Source organism: Toxotes jaculatrix, chromosome 16 (genome assembly GCF_017976425.1).
Source record: "Toxotes jaculatrix isolate fToxJac2 chromosome 16, fToxJac2.pri, whole genome shotgun sequence".
Taxonomy (NCBI): domain Eukaryota; kingdom Metazoa; phylum Chordata; class Actinopteri; family Toxotidae; genus Toxotes; species Toxotes jaculatrix.
Window position 1 is genome coordinate 13,149,077 of NC_054409.1, and position 14,112 is coordinate 13,163,188.

General features: G+C 43.6%; 1 protein-coding gene across 1 annotated transcript in view; it reads right to left on the reverse strand.

The window, feature by feature from the left end:
• Nucleotides 1-206: 206 nt before the first annotated feature.
• The window catches only part of rimbp2a (RIMS binding protein 2a), a 51,999-nt gene continuing 38,093 nt past the window's right edge, over nucleotides 207-14,112 (reverse strand). The window contains exons 12-25 of the mRNA XM_041059125.1: nucleotides 12,712-13,530; nucleotides 12,409-12,432; nucleotides 11,054-11,205; nucleotides 9,408-10,193; nucleotides 8,969-9,124; nucleotides 8,463-8,609; nucleotides 7,369-7,471; nucleotides 6,853-6,981; nucleotides 4,870-5,033; nucleotides 4,402-4,570; nucleotides 4,139-4,239; nucleotides 3,924-3,995; nucleotides 3,159-3,332; nucleotides 207-434 (exon numbers count right to left, since the gene is read on the reverse strand). Of these exons, the coding sequence (XP_040915059.1) occupies nucleotides 207-434; nucleotides 3,159-3,332; nucleotides 3,924-3,995; nucleotides 4,139-4,239; nucleotides 4,402-4,570; nucleotides 4,870-5,033; nucleotides 6,853-6,981; nucleotides 7,369-7,471; nucleotides 8,463-8,609; nucleotides 8,969-9,124; nucleotides 9,408-10,193; nucleotides 11,054-11,205; nucleotides 12,409-12,432; nucleotides 12,712-13,530 (3,224 nt within the window). The remainder of the gene's footprint in view (nucleotides 435-3,158; nucleotides 3,333-3,923; nucleotides 3,996-4,138; nucleotides 4,240-4,401; nucleotides 4,571-4,869; nucleotides 5,034-6,852; nucleotides 6,982-7,368; nucleotides 7,472-8,462; nucleotides 8,610-8,968; nucleotides 9,125-9,407; nucleotides 10,194-11,053; nucleotides 11,206-12,408; nucleotides 12,433-12,711; nucleotides 13,531-14,112) is intronic.

Sequence of the window (14,112 nt, forward strand, 5' to 3'; positions counted from 1 at the left end):
TGTACATAATATCGTTGATTTGTATCCATTACCAAACATGAACAATTGTATCACTGGTTATATTCAAATAGGCTCACGCAGTCCTGGAGCCAAAGCTCACATCCTCTCTGTCATGTGTTGTTGGATCAGAGTTGATTGTATGGATGCAATATACAGAGCCCAGCATGTGCACATATTGTACATGTATGCTTTTTTTTTGTTTGTTTTTATTTCACAGGGGAGAGTCTCTTCAGCAGTTTCTTCCCCTTGGAAAGTAGTCCTTTCTTTTTCTTGTTAGCCAGGTCTTGAGGGTCCCGGGGGTCCAGTGGGACGTGGGGGCCCCTGGTTGGGCTGAGGGGTCTCATGGTGCCCGGCAGGAGGGGGCGAACAATCGGGGAAGGCGCTCGAATGGGTGTGGCTTCGTTGTCGACCGTGTCTGAGGTTTCTACGGTGACCTGAGGAGAGAGGTGATGGTTATACTGCAGACTAGGCCTGTCTGCCTGCCTGTCTGTCTGGGCTCTTCTTCAAACTATATTTAGATTTACAGTATATTTTTGCCCTCAATGCAGCAGGCTGCTGTTTAAGTTTTGAAGCTGCATTGCTTGTTTTGTACAAAAGCTGTGATATCTTTAGAGATAATGATACCTCTACGTGTCTAAGGCTCCACTCATCTCATATGGACTGAACACATAATGAGCAACTTGAAACTGTGTTGAGAAGTATATACTGTAAGTATTTTGGATTTGTAATATAATGAATCCTTTGTAATTACCTTACAGGAAGTTCTGTTTTTAATCCCTCAAATAAAAAAAAAAAAAAGATTTCAGTTAAAAGGTTAGGTCATGGGCAAATGAATACATTTCTAAAGGATTTCATAAAGGCCCTGACAATTTGGTTTCTCAATCAGCTCCCTACTATGAGCAACAGTGTCCCTCATGAACTCAACACAATTGAATTACACCCACACAGCCCTCATGAAGCAGAGAAGTTGAGTTTTTGAGTGTTATATAAATGTTAATGGATGTTTCTTTAAAGAGTTTAACTTGGATTGTAGCTTACTGAATATTGAATATTTAATGTTGCAGAAAAAACACTTATATTTGAAACCAAGGCTGTTGCCGTTGTCGAGTGGAACGAGCATCACATCACTGTCTACGTCAGTCTACATTCAGAACACTTTCTATTATTAAAAGAAACAAAAATTAGAAATTAAGAGGCAAGAGGACTGCGCAGCTTTGGCAATAATATGCATTCTCCAAAAGCATTCAAGCTGCATAATTAAATTGTGTTAAATTAAATTTTATACTATTAAAGACATATTATTTGTCAAGCAGTGCAAATGAAAGAGCAAAGATTTAGAATGTTCAGTCGGAGATTTTCTTTTAGGAACGAACCATAATCAATCTTGATGGTATATCCTCAAATTACTAATACATTTAAAACAGTGTTCAAAGTTAGTAACTAGCTGAATGTAACATACTGCACTAAACTGGCCAATTCTATCATCTGTCTGCCTGTTATTCTGTGTTAAATCGACAGTAGAGATTTGGTACACTTTCACACACACATACACATACACACACACACACACACACACACACACACACACACACACACACACACACACACACACACACACACACACACACACACACTGTACAAATGTAGAAGAAACACTGAGGAGGAAGCCATCAAATGCTGAGCACGACATTAGCACACCACAGAGCCGGAGAAGTCCACCATCAGTAGGCCATGAGGGAACATACAGTACGATCGGATACAGTACAACACCCAGGGAAGCAACTGTAGATACCAGACTTCTCATCTAATGCAGCAGCAGGATACACAGTTATACAGTTGTGCACTTCCATCAAGATGATAGCTTGTATGTTGATATCCTGATGCAAGTATTACAGACATGTTATTTTTATTTGTCTAAATTAATAAGTATCAATTTGATAATGTGCCTAATCATTTTGGTAACATAAAAAAAACTGGAGAAATGACTTCTGGATCAGATCTGATATTTTTTTCAGGAAACAAAGCATCTACAGAAACACTTGGCAAGTGCTTCTGTTATGTGGCATTTAAAAGGCTTTTCTGTGACCACGAGCTGTGTGCATTAGAGCCGCGAGTTTGGCATCTCAAGTTGCCGACTTACTGTACAAGGCAGACAGAGCCATTTATGGTGTGAAATGAACAATCTTCTTCTGTTTGTTTGTTTTGTTTTGCCAAGCGGGTGAGGAAAAACAAAAAAGAAATCAGATGTGGCAGCATTGTCACCGTCGGTAAAACCCACACCACTATGAAAACTGAAAACAACAACAACAACAACAACAACAACAACAACAACGCCAACAACGACACCAACACACATGAACACAGAGCACAAAAAAGAATGTTTTTAATATCCAATTTTCTCTTTTATTGTTCCATTGTAACAATACAGTATGGATGTCTCAGTGCTGCGGTTAGTTCTGTCTCTCAAGCTCAGAGCAAACATGGGATATCCACTGTCAACATGGCTGAAAAATAGATTTGATGTGTGTGCAATATACATAAAGAAACAAAGCCTCTTTAAGGAAACACAGCAGTCGAGCCAAGAAAGTTTTTATAAAACGTATCAAGTTTGAAAAAGGCATGCTTTTATCTCTTTTTCATTTTTAAAGTTGTCTTCTCAAAGAATTTCTTTTCAGTGTTGCTGGGTAGCAATTGTTATGTGTCAATAAAGCACTTATTCTCATTATTGTTGTTATATACAATAACCACAATTTGAATTTGTGTTTCAGTGCAAATAGGTACCAAATTATCTCGTGTAAGGAATGAGTTAAGCCTTTTTCAAGTCCTCCTCAAACAGTGCTACATGCATAAATCACCCACAGAGCTCCCACAATCCTCTCACTGTCCACGTCAGGCTTTGCTTCTTCCTTTCTCTGAGACTCAGAAAGGTGTTAACACTGGATTTTTGTCCCCCTTTTCCAAAGGATGAAGGGGGGAGGGGGCAGGTGGACGGGGGAGGGGGTTAGTTTGTATAGTCACCACTGTCACCACATGGACAAACACACACAATGAACAGCACACAGACGGCAAGTGGAGGAAGCGAGAGACGGAAATCAAGAGAGAGGACGGAGGATGGATGAACACAGGGCCTAGCGCTGAGAGCGGCGATGATGATGTACCCGTTTGCCCTCTGAGACGGCGGCAGCGGCGGCGGCAGAGTTGGCAGGGGGCCGACTGGCAGGCTCTTCCTGGGGGTAGTGGGATGGAGTATCGGTCAGATACACCTCCACGTCATCAGGCACTTCTTCCAGGAAGTTAGAGGGAACCAGACCACGGTGGCCGTTGATCTCACCCTGCCGACAGAAATGAGGAGAAGAGTAAACACAGCTGGCGGGATAAAGGACAACTGAACATACTGTATTTCACACTGTACATACAACACATCATACACTGTATAAGACTGGCTTCTAATTTGTCTTTATCCCCTTGGAGTTTAATTGGGTCACTTCCCATTTAATTTACCTTTTTGTTCTCCAAAACCAGAGCATGTGAAAACTAATTTGTGCTGCCACTCTCCTTTTTCCTCTTCATTAACACACTTATTAAACCCCAAGAAAAGCTTGCACATTACAGGAATAATTATATACATATACTCATTTCCTTTCATGTCAAAAAATTGATGATATTTACCACTCTCATATCTCTATGGTAACTATGCAGCTACAGTCGGTTAGCTTAGCTTAGCATAAGTTTTAGAAACAGGAGGAATAAAATCTGCCTTCCAGCACCTCTAAAGAATTAAGACGTTACAGTTTGTTTGTTTAATCTGTACAAAAAAAACAACAAGTGGGATTATGTGCCACAACTTGTCATGTTTTTGCACAGATTAAACAGAATATAAAGCATGTTGATCAGGGAGGCAAACGTGGACAAGCAGAACTCACATAATAGAACCCGTCTTCGTCGATATCGCCGAACACGGCGATAATGTCACCAGCACAGAAGGTCAGCTCAGCCTGTCAGGAGACAAGAGATATACAAACGAATAAACATAAAATAATGTGTCATACAGGTTTTAGTATCTGGTGGGTATGATTAGTTTATGTGTGGTCGTCCTCTGGTAACTGTTCAACAGTCTGTCCTTGGCTGTCAGTGATACCTCGACATCGACATTAGGGGAGCTCTCTCGGGGGTCATAGTCGTACAGAGCCACCATCCTCCTTGACGCCTGATCTCGACGGAGGCCTCTTCTGTTCTGCTCTGGAAGCGATAATAGACGCCATTTTAACAGAAAGTGTTTCATCTCGTGTTTTCATTCACAACATTTAACCCTTTTCAAGCCCACTGACTCTGAAATGGTTCCATAACTGAGTGTTTGAACCCACACATCTTTGTTTGTTTGTTGGTATGCTCGAGTGGTACCTATTCTGTCCACGGGGGTGCTGAGAGGCAGGAAGCCCTGTTTGATGAGCTGGTCCATGGTCTCCTCGTCCTCCGCTCGAATCTCTGACACCATGTTACAGGGGATCAGCCCCATCCTGCCCCTCACTTCTCCTCTGTAAAACCCATCTGTATCTTTATCACCATACACCTGGCAACCAAGAGAGTGAAAGAGCAATGTTTAGAGCTCTAGCTTTGATTGCATGATAAACAAACAACAGTGAAGGATAAAGTTAGTCTGAAAGAATTGTTTAGTATAAAATGGAAACCTACTGAAAGATTTCTGCAGTTATTGCACATTAAAATAATCATTTATGACAGCCAATATTTTAGGATTATAGAGGTAATGGCCAAAATACACCAAACAACTCGTACCTTATAGTCTAGATCCATCTTAAAGACAAATTAATGCACAGAGGAGGATAACTGTGAGAAATTTTAAACTCCCACCCTAATGATCTGCCCCTCTTTGAAGGGAAGCTCCTCATCAGCTGCATCTGGATTAGGGGACATGGACAGGGGATCGTAGTCAAAGAGGGCCACAAAGATCCGGAAGGACTCCTCAGGCTCTGACTCATCATAGTACGTGGGAGAGCGTCGATCCCTGTATCCATCTTTAAAACATGAAAGACAAAAAACAAGCACACACCAAAAAAAAAATAAAATCATCCTCCATCATTAGACCATAAAATCTGATCCAATACACAAAACAGATGCTTTGCAGGAGATTCTGTTTCTTTGTAAATGTTTTTTTTTTTGTCTACTGTGAAATGAGCACGTTTGGTCACAAAAAGAGCAAATCTCGGGGACAAAACCTGGAAATCATTTGTTGAAAACAATAATTTCTGTATATATATACCACTTCTATAAATATCAGGTCTATATGTTCACGTAGTGATGTATCTTAGCCATGCTTCGCTCAAAGGAAATCAATGAGAAGAAAATTTCCGTCTTAATAAGTCTTATTGATTTGATCATGCAGTATTGCACGACAGATTTGATTTTCTTGTCTAGTCACATTTGTGCCTGTCAGCATGCAGAAGAAGAAATCTGTGCTCAGTCACCTGTTTCAGTCATTTACTGTAGCACAAACGCATGCACGCGCAAACACACACGCACACGCTACATGTGTTTTTACATTTTTGTCTGTCTTTGTGTTTGTATATGCAGTGAGAGACAAATGTGGAGCAAGACAAAACATGGTGCAATGCACAGAAGTGATTCAGGGACATGACAACAACAACACAAGACTCTGACATGCATGCTACAAAAAGCCTAAACAAATGAAGCACCTAAGCGTAACAAACCTATATGTCTGTCTTCATTTCAAAACATTTAGTAAAAGTCTAAGATCTAAAGCAGATAACTGCGTCTATATTGATGTTTCCACACAGTGTTAACTCTTATAGCAGCAGATCTAAAGCAGAAATGGCAGAGTTATTGTGGAAGTCTGTCATTTATTTGAATTTGGCATCACAATATTGAAACCCATCACTTGGCAAAAAGGAATGGTGTTGAACCAATGCTTTATTTTGATGCTTGGAAATACAAGCATGATGAGAAATGCATCGCTTCCAGGTCAGCACATTCAAACCAACAGAAGGTTTGGTAACTATAGCATTACCTCGGCCAAGGAGGTTATGTTTTCACCTGTGTCTGTTTGTTGGTTTGATTGTGTATCTGTCAGCAGGACCACTCAAAAAGTACTAAAATGATTTGCACCAAACTTCGTAGATGAGTGGGGACATGAACCAGGGAAGGACACATCAAATTTTGGGGTGCAGGTCCAGCTAAAGGGGCTGATGCAGGATTTTTCTTTCTATCACTTTCCTTAACATTGCGAGATAGGGCATTTTTCGACCTTGGTGTAGGTATGAGTGCCATTCTAGTTGTTTTATGTGTTGGTTGGACAGAAATGTAAGGGACACCTGCATTTCCAGCAGCTGATATTTCAAACTCAAATGTCCAAAAAAAAAAACAAAAACCTCCAAAATCTAAAGAAACAAAAAGTAGTGAGAATATAGCCATTCTTTAAGGTCTACCACTATCATCGTTCCAAAATGTCATGCACGAATGCTCCCATCATAAGTGTGGTAGGTGTGGTTGTACCACAAAGGGAAGGGGTTTAGCAGGCATCTGGAGTTCAGTGCAGTGAGTGAGGCATTCTCTGAGCAGTCAATCAATCATTTATCATCTGCAACTGTGGAAACATTCATCCTGGACCCCAGGATACGGCTTGCCAGTGGGTCCACCATTTCAGTGCAGTGAAGTCATGCTGTTCAACTGTAAGCATAATAATAACTATTATTATTTGAGACAGAGAAACAGGCATTTGCACAAGTGTCCACACTGCTACTGTTTGCCATTTTCCAGTTGCTGGTGGCATTTTTGTTGCCATGCTGTGGTGGTAAAAACAGGACTGCAGGCACATACCATGGGGAGACCTGGAGCCGCCCATGTGCCTGCGGGATGACCTTGTCCTGTGCCGAGCTACTCTGCCATAGTAAACATCCTCGGTGATGGGGGAGAGGTTTCCCTCACTGTTATTCTCAGAGGTTACCTCTACGGGAAACACCAGTTAGAGGGTGATGGGGTTACAACGCAAAGAACAACCTTCCCTTCCCAAAAAAGAGTTTTTGTGTTGTCACCTAAAACTTATAGTGTAATAACAAATGTACAAAGGGAAGCAGCAATGGGAAAACTACTATATCAGTGCCAAATTGCCAGCTTGTAGCATCATAATAATCTCTTCAAGATCTAAAGTATGTTCAGGTAGTGAAGGGCATGAGCATGGTTCATAGACACTGAGATGATCTGGAGACACAGAGAAGCTCATGAGGGCTTTAACAGAGAAACAAACACTACTCTACTATGGCACAGACAACATAAAAATTATTTCTTTAAAAATTCTCTGTTCCAGTCTCTCCCCAGACACCCGCCTGTACTGACCAATGGAAGGGACCATTAGAGGTCGTCTCTGAGGTTGGGGACCGCCGTGGTGAATTCTTCTCCCAGTCTCCCGCTCGTGATGGCCTCCGGCAGGAGTGTTTGTCTGAAATGCACATGAATGCAGAAAACATTCACAAACATTAGACAGTCGTGAGCTGCTCACGGACATGTGGACAAACTTTGCAGACAGTGTGTGAAAAAAACATCGGCATACTTGTACAAATTGTATGTTAAACAAAATCATGCAGTACTCACAGGCAGGCACACTGAAACACAGACATGTAGACGCACACTCAAACACACACACACACACACATACACACACACAAGCCCACAGGAAATTTTAACATCCCAAAAATAACCAAATATTAATAACATACTAGTCGGTTGAACTCAGTTGAAAAAAAAAAAAAAAGGTAAGAGCTTTTGTCAAAGATATCGGTAAGCTCGGCCTATGTTACAACACATCTTCAACACAGCAACACTTAACTGCTCAAACCCAGTTTTTCCCTGCGTCTCTCTCCAACGTGCTGAACACATTCAAACCCAGTCTGTCTATCTGTGTTTCTCTCCACGGTGCCAAAACATTAAAGGTGCTTTCAGACACCGAGCAGATGCTGCCACAGCTTCACGTTACCTCCGATCCATCCAGTAGCCTTTACCATACACCACAGGCTGCCATGGCAACGGTTGCCATGGTCACAAACCAAGCAATTGGCATGAAAGCTAAAATCCAAGTCAGCAGCTCCCTCAACTCTTTGCTTTATGAGAGCAGCATTGAAAGCTGATGGTGAAGGCTGTCTGAAAGCACCTTTTCACCACAGTCTGTCTCCCTTAACGGTGCTGAAGCTTTTAAACACAGTCCCTTTCTCTCTTTGTTCATCTCCATGGTCATCTCCAACCTTTTTTTTCCCCCATCTTTCTCTTTATATATTAATTTTAATTAAACTCAGCACACACGCTAACAACACAAATCAAATGTAAGTCAAGGCAGCAGACTCAATTGAAGTATCTGTGCCTGTGCAGTTCACTGAAGAATAATAAATTTGGGTGGTTATGACTCTTGGGTTTAGAATAAGTGCAAAGAACTGCACCTTGGGTGTGTTGTGCGAGTTGCGTCGGCGTCCCTCTTCCAGCTGCATCTCAGAGTACAGCTCCTCCTCATCCTCTTCCATGATGTCAGACAGGTCAGAGCCCCGGCTGCTTTCGCTGTGATAATCTTCATTGTGACTATAGTGAGGCTTTTGGTAGTCACACACACACACACACACATACAACACACACAACACACATACACACAGACACAATTGTTTAGGCCCACATACATACATAACATACATGCACACACCAAACATACACGAATGGGCAAACACACGCATATGAGTATACGCACGGGCACAGGAGTGTATGCATGCAACCACCCAGACATGCATGCACACACGCACACACACACACACACACACACACACACACACACACACACACATCCAAACATACACACACTTAGGAGGTTTTCTATTGAAAAACACACTGAAGGTGAAGCTGAGAAGAAGGTAAGGGATTCATCATGTAGTCATGTATATCATGTAGTCGCTCTTACCGGCCTCCCGAGCTCAGAGCCTCTGAGGAACTCATCAACTGAGGGTCCTCTCCGACGGCCGCGCACGAACCCTTCCTCGTCCTCCTCTTCTTCATCAGAGTGATGCTGGTGAAATGAATGACCCTGCTCTCCGTACCTGCCCGGCCTCCTGTCCCCCTGAAAATGAAAAAATGAATTTTTAGATTTTACTAGTTTGACAGCACAATCTGGTGTAATATACAATCAGTTATAGAAAGCTAAATATTTTACACAATCATTAGAGCAGTACATTCCCTTCATTTACTGCCCTGCTTTTACAGGTGCTTTAAATTTACAGATTAAATTCACAGTTTGTCTTGCTGTGAGTTTGTTTTTCTCTACTGACTGTTCAATTCTCATTAAGCAGCAGACATCTATAATGCATTGTGATTGGATTTATTCACATCCTTTTCCATCAGACCTTGCCGCTTTCTGCTGCTACCCTCTGCGCTGCTTCTCGGGCAATGGCTTTGGCCACGGTGTCCGGGATAAGTGTGCCTCGGGGCTGCGGAAGAATCCGCTGGGGAGAAGGGGAGCGTGGATTGGCAGGGGGAGGGGCCTCCAGGGTGTGGCCTTGCATGGGCGCAGGAGGCTGAGAAGAGGGAGAGCGCGTGAGGTCCCAACCAGGCTGGCCAGGTGGAATAGCTCCCCCATGGTGGGCCGCATGCTCTTTGGCATCCAGGTCTCTGGCACTTACTGGTCTCTGAGGTATAGGGTGGGGTTGGGGGTGGGGTAGCAGAGGCAGTTGGTGCTGGGGCCTGGGACCTTGGTGGGGTGGGCGAGGCTGAAGATGTAGGGGCTGGGCCTGGGGCTGAGGATGCGGGGCTCGAAGCTGGGGTTGCGGGTGTCCACCTGGATGGGGAACTCTGGGATGGGCTTGAGGGTGTGGAGGATGGGGTTGGAGTGGTTGTCCATGTACCTGGGGTGGAGCGGGAAGCTGGGGAGTGGCGTGAGGAAGGTGTGGGGATTGGAGGTGGGGCTGAGCATGGGGATGTGGAGGGGGGCCTGCGTGGGGGTGCATCGGTGGCGGCAGGGGGAGCGGAGGTAGAGGCACAAGCAGGTTGTTTGGAATGGCGGCGACTTGGGAGTCCTGGGATTCTCCCTGTATTGACAGTGTCCTGACGATGACTTCCCTGGCCTCCAGGCACTGAATCCTTGTCAGCTCCACAGTAACATAGTCTGCCATTGGATATAACACTTCAGCTATCTGCATATAAACAGAAAATAAAATGTTAACATCATCCAAAACTGTGGGATCATTTTCATCAGACATCAGAAGTGAAAACACAATCACATCCCTACAGGATGAATCTAATTTTAATGCTCTTTTGTCTTGTACCACCCTCACAACAGTTTCAGCCCCACAAGTTCTTGGTTAGACTCCAAGACTGCATTTTCTGGCTACACTCCAACCAGTTTTTATAGCTATCAAGTTTCAAAATACCTGCTTAAAGTCACTTATTACAGGCAAAATACTACTTAAAACGCTTTTAAATTTCACCCCATAAAGAGCAGCGCAGAAACAGTTTGCTGTCCAGCGTGGTTAAGTGTTGATTTACGCCTTCAGATATTGAGTGCTGATTTACTTTGGCAGTCACCAGAGGGAGTGAGAGACCTTTCCAAGACATTCACAGGTCCCACACTGAGAGGCTTGCACTGACACTGAATCACAAGTGGGTGGCACTGCTGTGTGCGCCAAGGGCACTGATGACATAATGCCACAATCAACAACAGAGGCTATCACCATCCCATCTGTGATGCATGTTCTCATGTTTCAACTGGATTAAACATGCTTAGACAATTCACACAGTGTTTTCAAAACTGTATATAGGCTTATGGGTATGGAAATATGGATCCCATATGCCTGTGAATTCTCCACAAACTGGTTGCCTCTGTACTATGCATGATACTGTTAAACGATAAAGTAATATATTTTCCTTCTAATCATGAGTGAGGCCTTTAACCCAAGACAAGCTTCTCACCGTCACTCACCACACCTTCTTTTAATAGACTGAGCTAAAATAAGGAGATAGTCCTGGTCGGTAATACTGACACTTGCTAACTCACCCTCTGCCCTTTAGTGCATACTGCGTAGCCAATGACGTTTGCCCCATTAGATGTGCCTGTGGGAGAGAGGATTGGCGGCTTCCAGCAGACCTGTAGGACCCCTGGAGCCTGCCCACAGAGCACCTGTACATCATGGGGAGGCAGGGGAGGGCCTGGGAGGTGAGAGAAAAGGTGTGAGGGGAAAGAAAATGTAATAATTTACTGTTGTAATATCACTAAAATACAAACAAGAGGGGGGGACGGATGTGAAGCATTCATCAAGTGCACAAATGGGGCTCGCTCACAACCATGCACAGAAATGCACACATACAAAAGGGGTGGGGCAGGGGGATTTGGGAAACAACAGACTGGGTTTGGTTTAGAATTTGCCCTGCATCTTTAAATTTATGAAAGAACTGCATCAACATCTTATTTTGTATTTTGTACACATACACAGTCCATGTGGATACTTGTGATATGGTGACATTGCTGGTGGGGGAGACATTCACAAGACAATGTGTGCTGTGTTTATAAAATACCATTAAAGTATATAAGTTATTGTGGGACTGCACTAACATTGGCTAACCCAGGGTACTCCACAATCAAATTGAGCTGTCAAATGAAATCCTCTTAGAGTATCAAAATATTTTCCTCTGGTCTAGTGCCACACCATAACCACCATACACTAGTCCCGATCAGAAGTTTTTAAAAAAATGAAGGTAAATGTGGAAAAAATGTCTTTTCTGTCTGGGCCTCCTCAGAGAAACACTGTTGTCTCAGCATGCAGGACACAATCCAGAGAGATTAACTACAGCCCATTCGTTGTCTTCCACTCTCCTGGATCACTGCATAAAACATGCACAACTGCATTCGAGCAGAAGCAAACGCACACTGATACAAAATGGTCATTTCAGTGAGCAGTGGAGGGGCACTGCTTTATATGGAAGTGGTTATTCTAGGCTAGGCTATAGGCTGAAGAAATGACTCATCAGAATAATAACTGATCATATCTTGTGATGCAGGGGCTGTCCTCTAATTAGTGATGTGCTCTGTGCAGTCAGCAAACTTTGGGCAAAATTTCATTTGAATTGGGTTTGAAATAAAGTGTGTTTAAATTTTATTTAGACACATGAATGAAAATGTTGTTTGTCGATGAAAAATTGGTTTTCAGTCTCAGAACAATAACAAAATGCCATTTTGCCCAAATCCGTCAACTAATTAACTAATTGTGAACAATAGATCATTAACACTCCCAGTTTCATGACTATAACCCTCTTCCAAAACAATCATAGCACTAATGTCATCTCTCCCCATTGGTTTTCAGAAACACATCATTTAGTGGGAAACCCAGCCCAGGACTGATGTTTCATTCTGACCTGTTCTGCAATATGGTGTTGGACCTAGACAAAATACAATACACAACAATGGCAGGGTAAGGCAATGCACTACTGTACTCGTCTACAGCACAGTACAAAAACCTAAAACTTGGTATGGTACTATGTTACATTTTAGAGCTGACATTATAGTACACTGGTTTAAACAGAGCAGTAGCAGTTTGCAATTTCCATCTGACTACAACACTGTATAGCAAAAAAAAAACTATTGACAATTGTATTTTATGGAGCTATGCATATATTAATGGCACTATATCTCTATGTATAGAGATGAGCTTTGCTGACCTGCAGCCTGAGTGCAGAACTCCACACCAGCTTCTTTCCTCTCTCTCTGCTCCAGTGGCAGTTGCCATGGCACCTGGTGCGGCTGTGCCACCACCGTCACTTTGTACACCGTCAGGGGCTTCAGGTTGAGGAAGCGTAGCCTATACCTTCCTGGCTTTACCACCGCATGCTCTGCCCCGTCCAAGAACACAGTGTGACCATAGTTACTGTTGCTGGGCAACCAGGAGAGCTCGGCAGTGTCACGCTGGATGTCATCCACCCGCAGACCGCACGGTGCCACCACCACGTTGGCTCCCACCAGCAAGGTGCACCGCAGCTCGTCTGACAAGCCCCGGTCGGTGACGCTCTGCACACACACACGATGAACACAGCCGTCCAAGTCCAGCTTCTCCAGCAAACACTTGGTCCGGCCACCATATGGTATACTGGCACGAAGTTCCCCATCTACTAACACATTGTAGCCAGAGATGTTCCCCCAGCCCAAAGGCACTAGTGGAGGCTCCCAGGCCACAATGACACTCCGTGCCAGCTGCTTGATCAAGGTGATCTTTCGGGGATAAGGCACAACATCTTCAGCCAGGTCCTCGGGGTCAAGGGGCCCCCCTGTCCCATTGCTACAGGGAACCAGGGCATTAGCTGAGCCCAGGAGGCCATCCTGAGAGGCACCTCCATCCACTGCCATCAAGGCCAGCGGTGTATGGTCCAGTGGGCCCAAGCTTTCCCCTCCCTCCCCAGCCTCAATCGCTGGTTTTTCCTTGTCCTGGACAAACTCCACGAAGTTGGAAGGGACAAGTCCTCGCTGGCCATCCAGCAGCTCCCCTGTGACACAGAAAGAAGAGACAGGTACAGAAAATAACTCAGTTTTGTGCTTCATTCTTCATGCTCATGCTAATGAACAAATAGCTTAATGCCAACGACATGAAAGTTCTACCCTTTAACAACTGTCTCCATAGTACTGTGTTACCGTCCCTATGTGACGCCTCCTAAAATAGGCTTCACTAATGGGTCCTTACAAGACGAAGACAAAAGGAAAGTAGTAATGCACCAATGCACATACTTGTCACAGAGCTGTTTTCCTTGCAAGGTGGGAATGAGTCAGACAGTGAGAGGTGGGAGATATGTAAATATACAGTATGTACTATTCCCTAAGATGTTAGATGTACCATTGGTTCACTGATGCTAACTTTTAAACTCTCTCCAGGATACACAGAACTGAGAACACCCTCTCAACATTTCGAAGAACTTGAACTTTACTTCAGTGCTTTTGAACGTTTCCAGGAACACCCCTGAGGATGTAGATGATGTGGTCAATGCAGAAAAAAAAACTCTTTTTTCCCTGTAGTTTTTTTTCCCCCCAAAGGGAAGAATTTTGTCTTGTCATCTTGTCCTTCAATCCTTTTT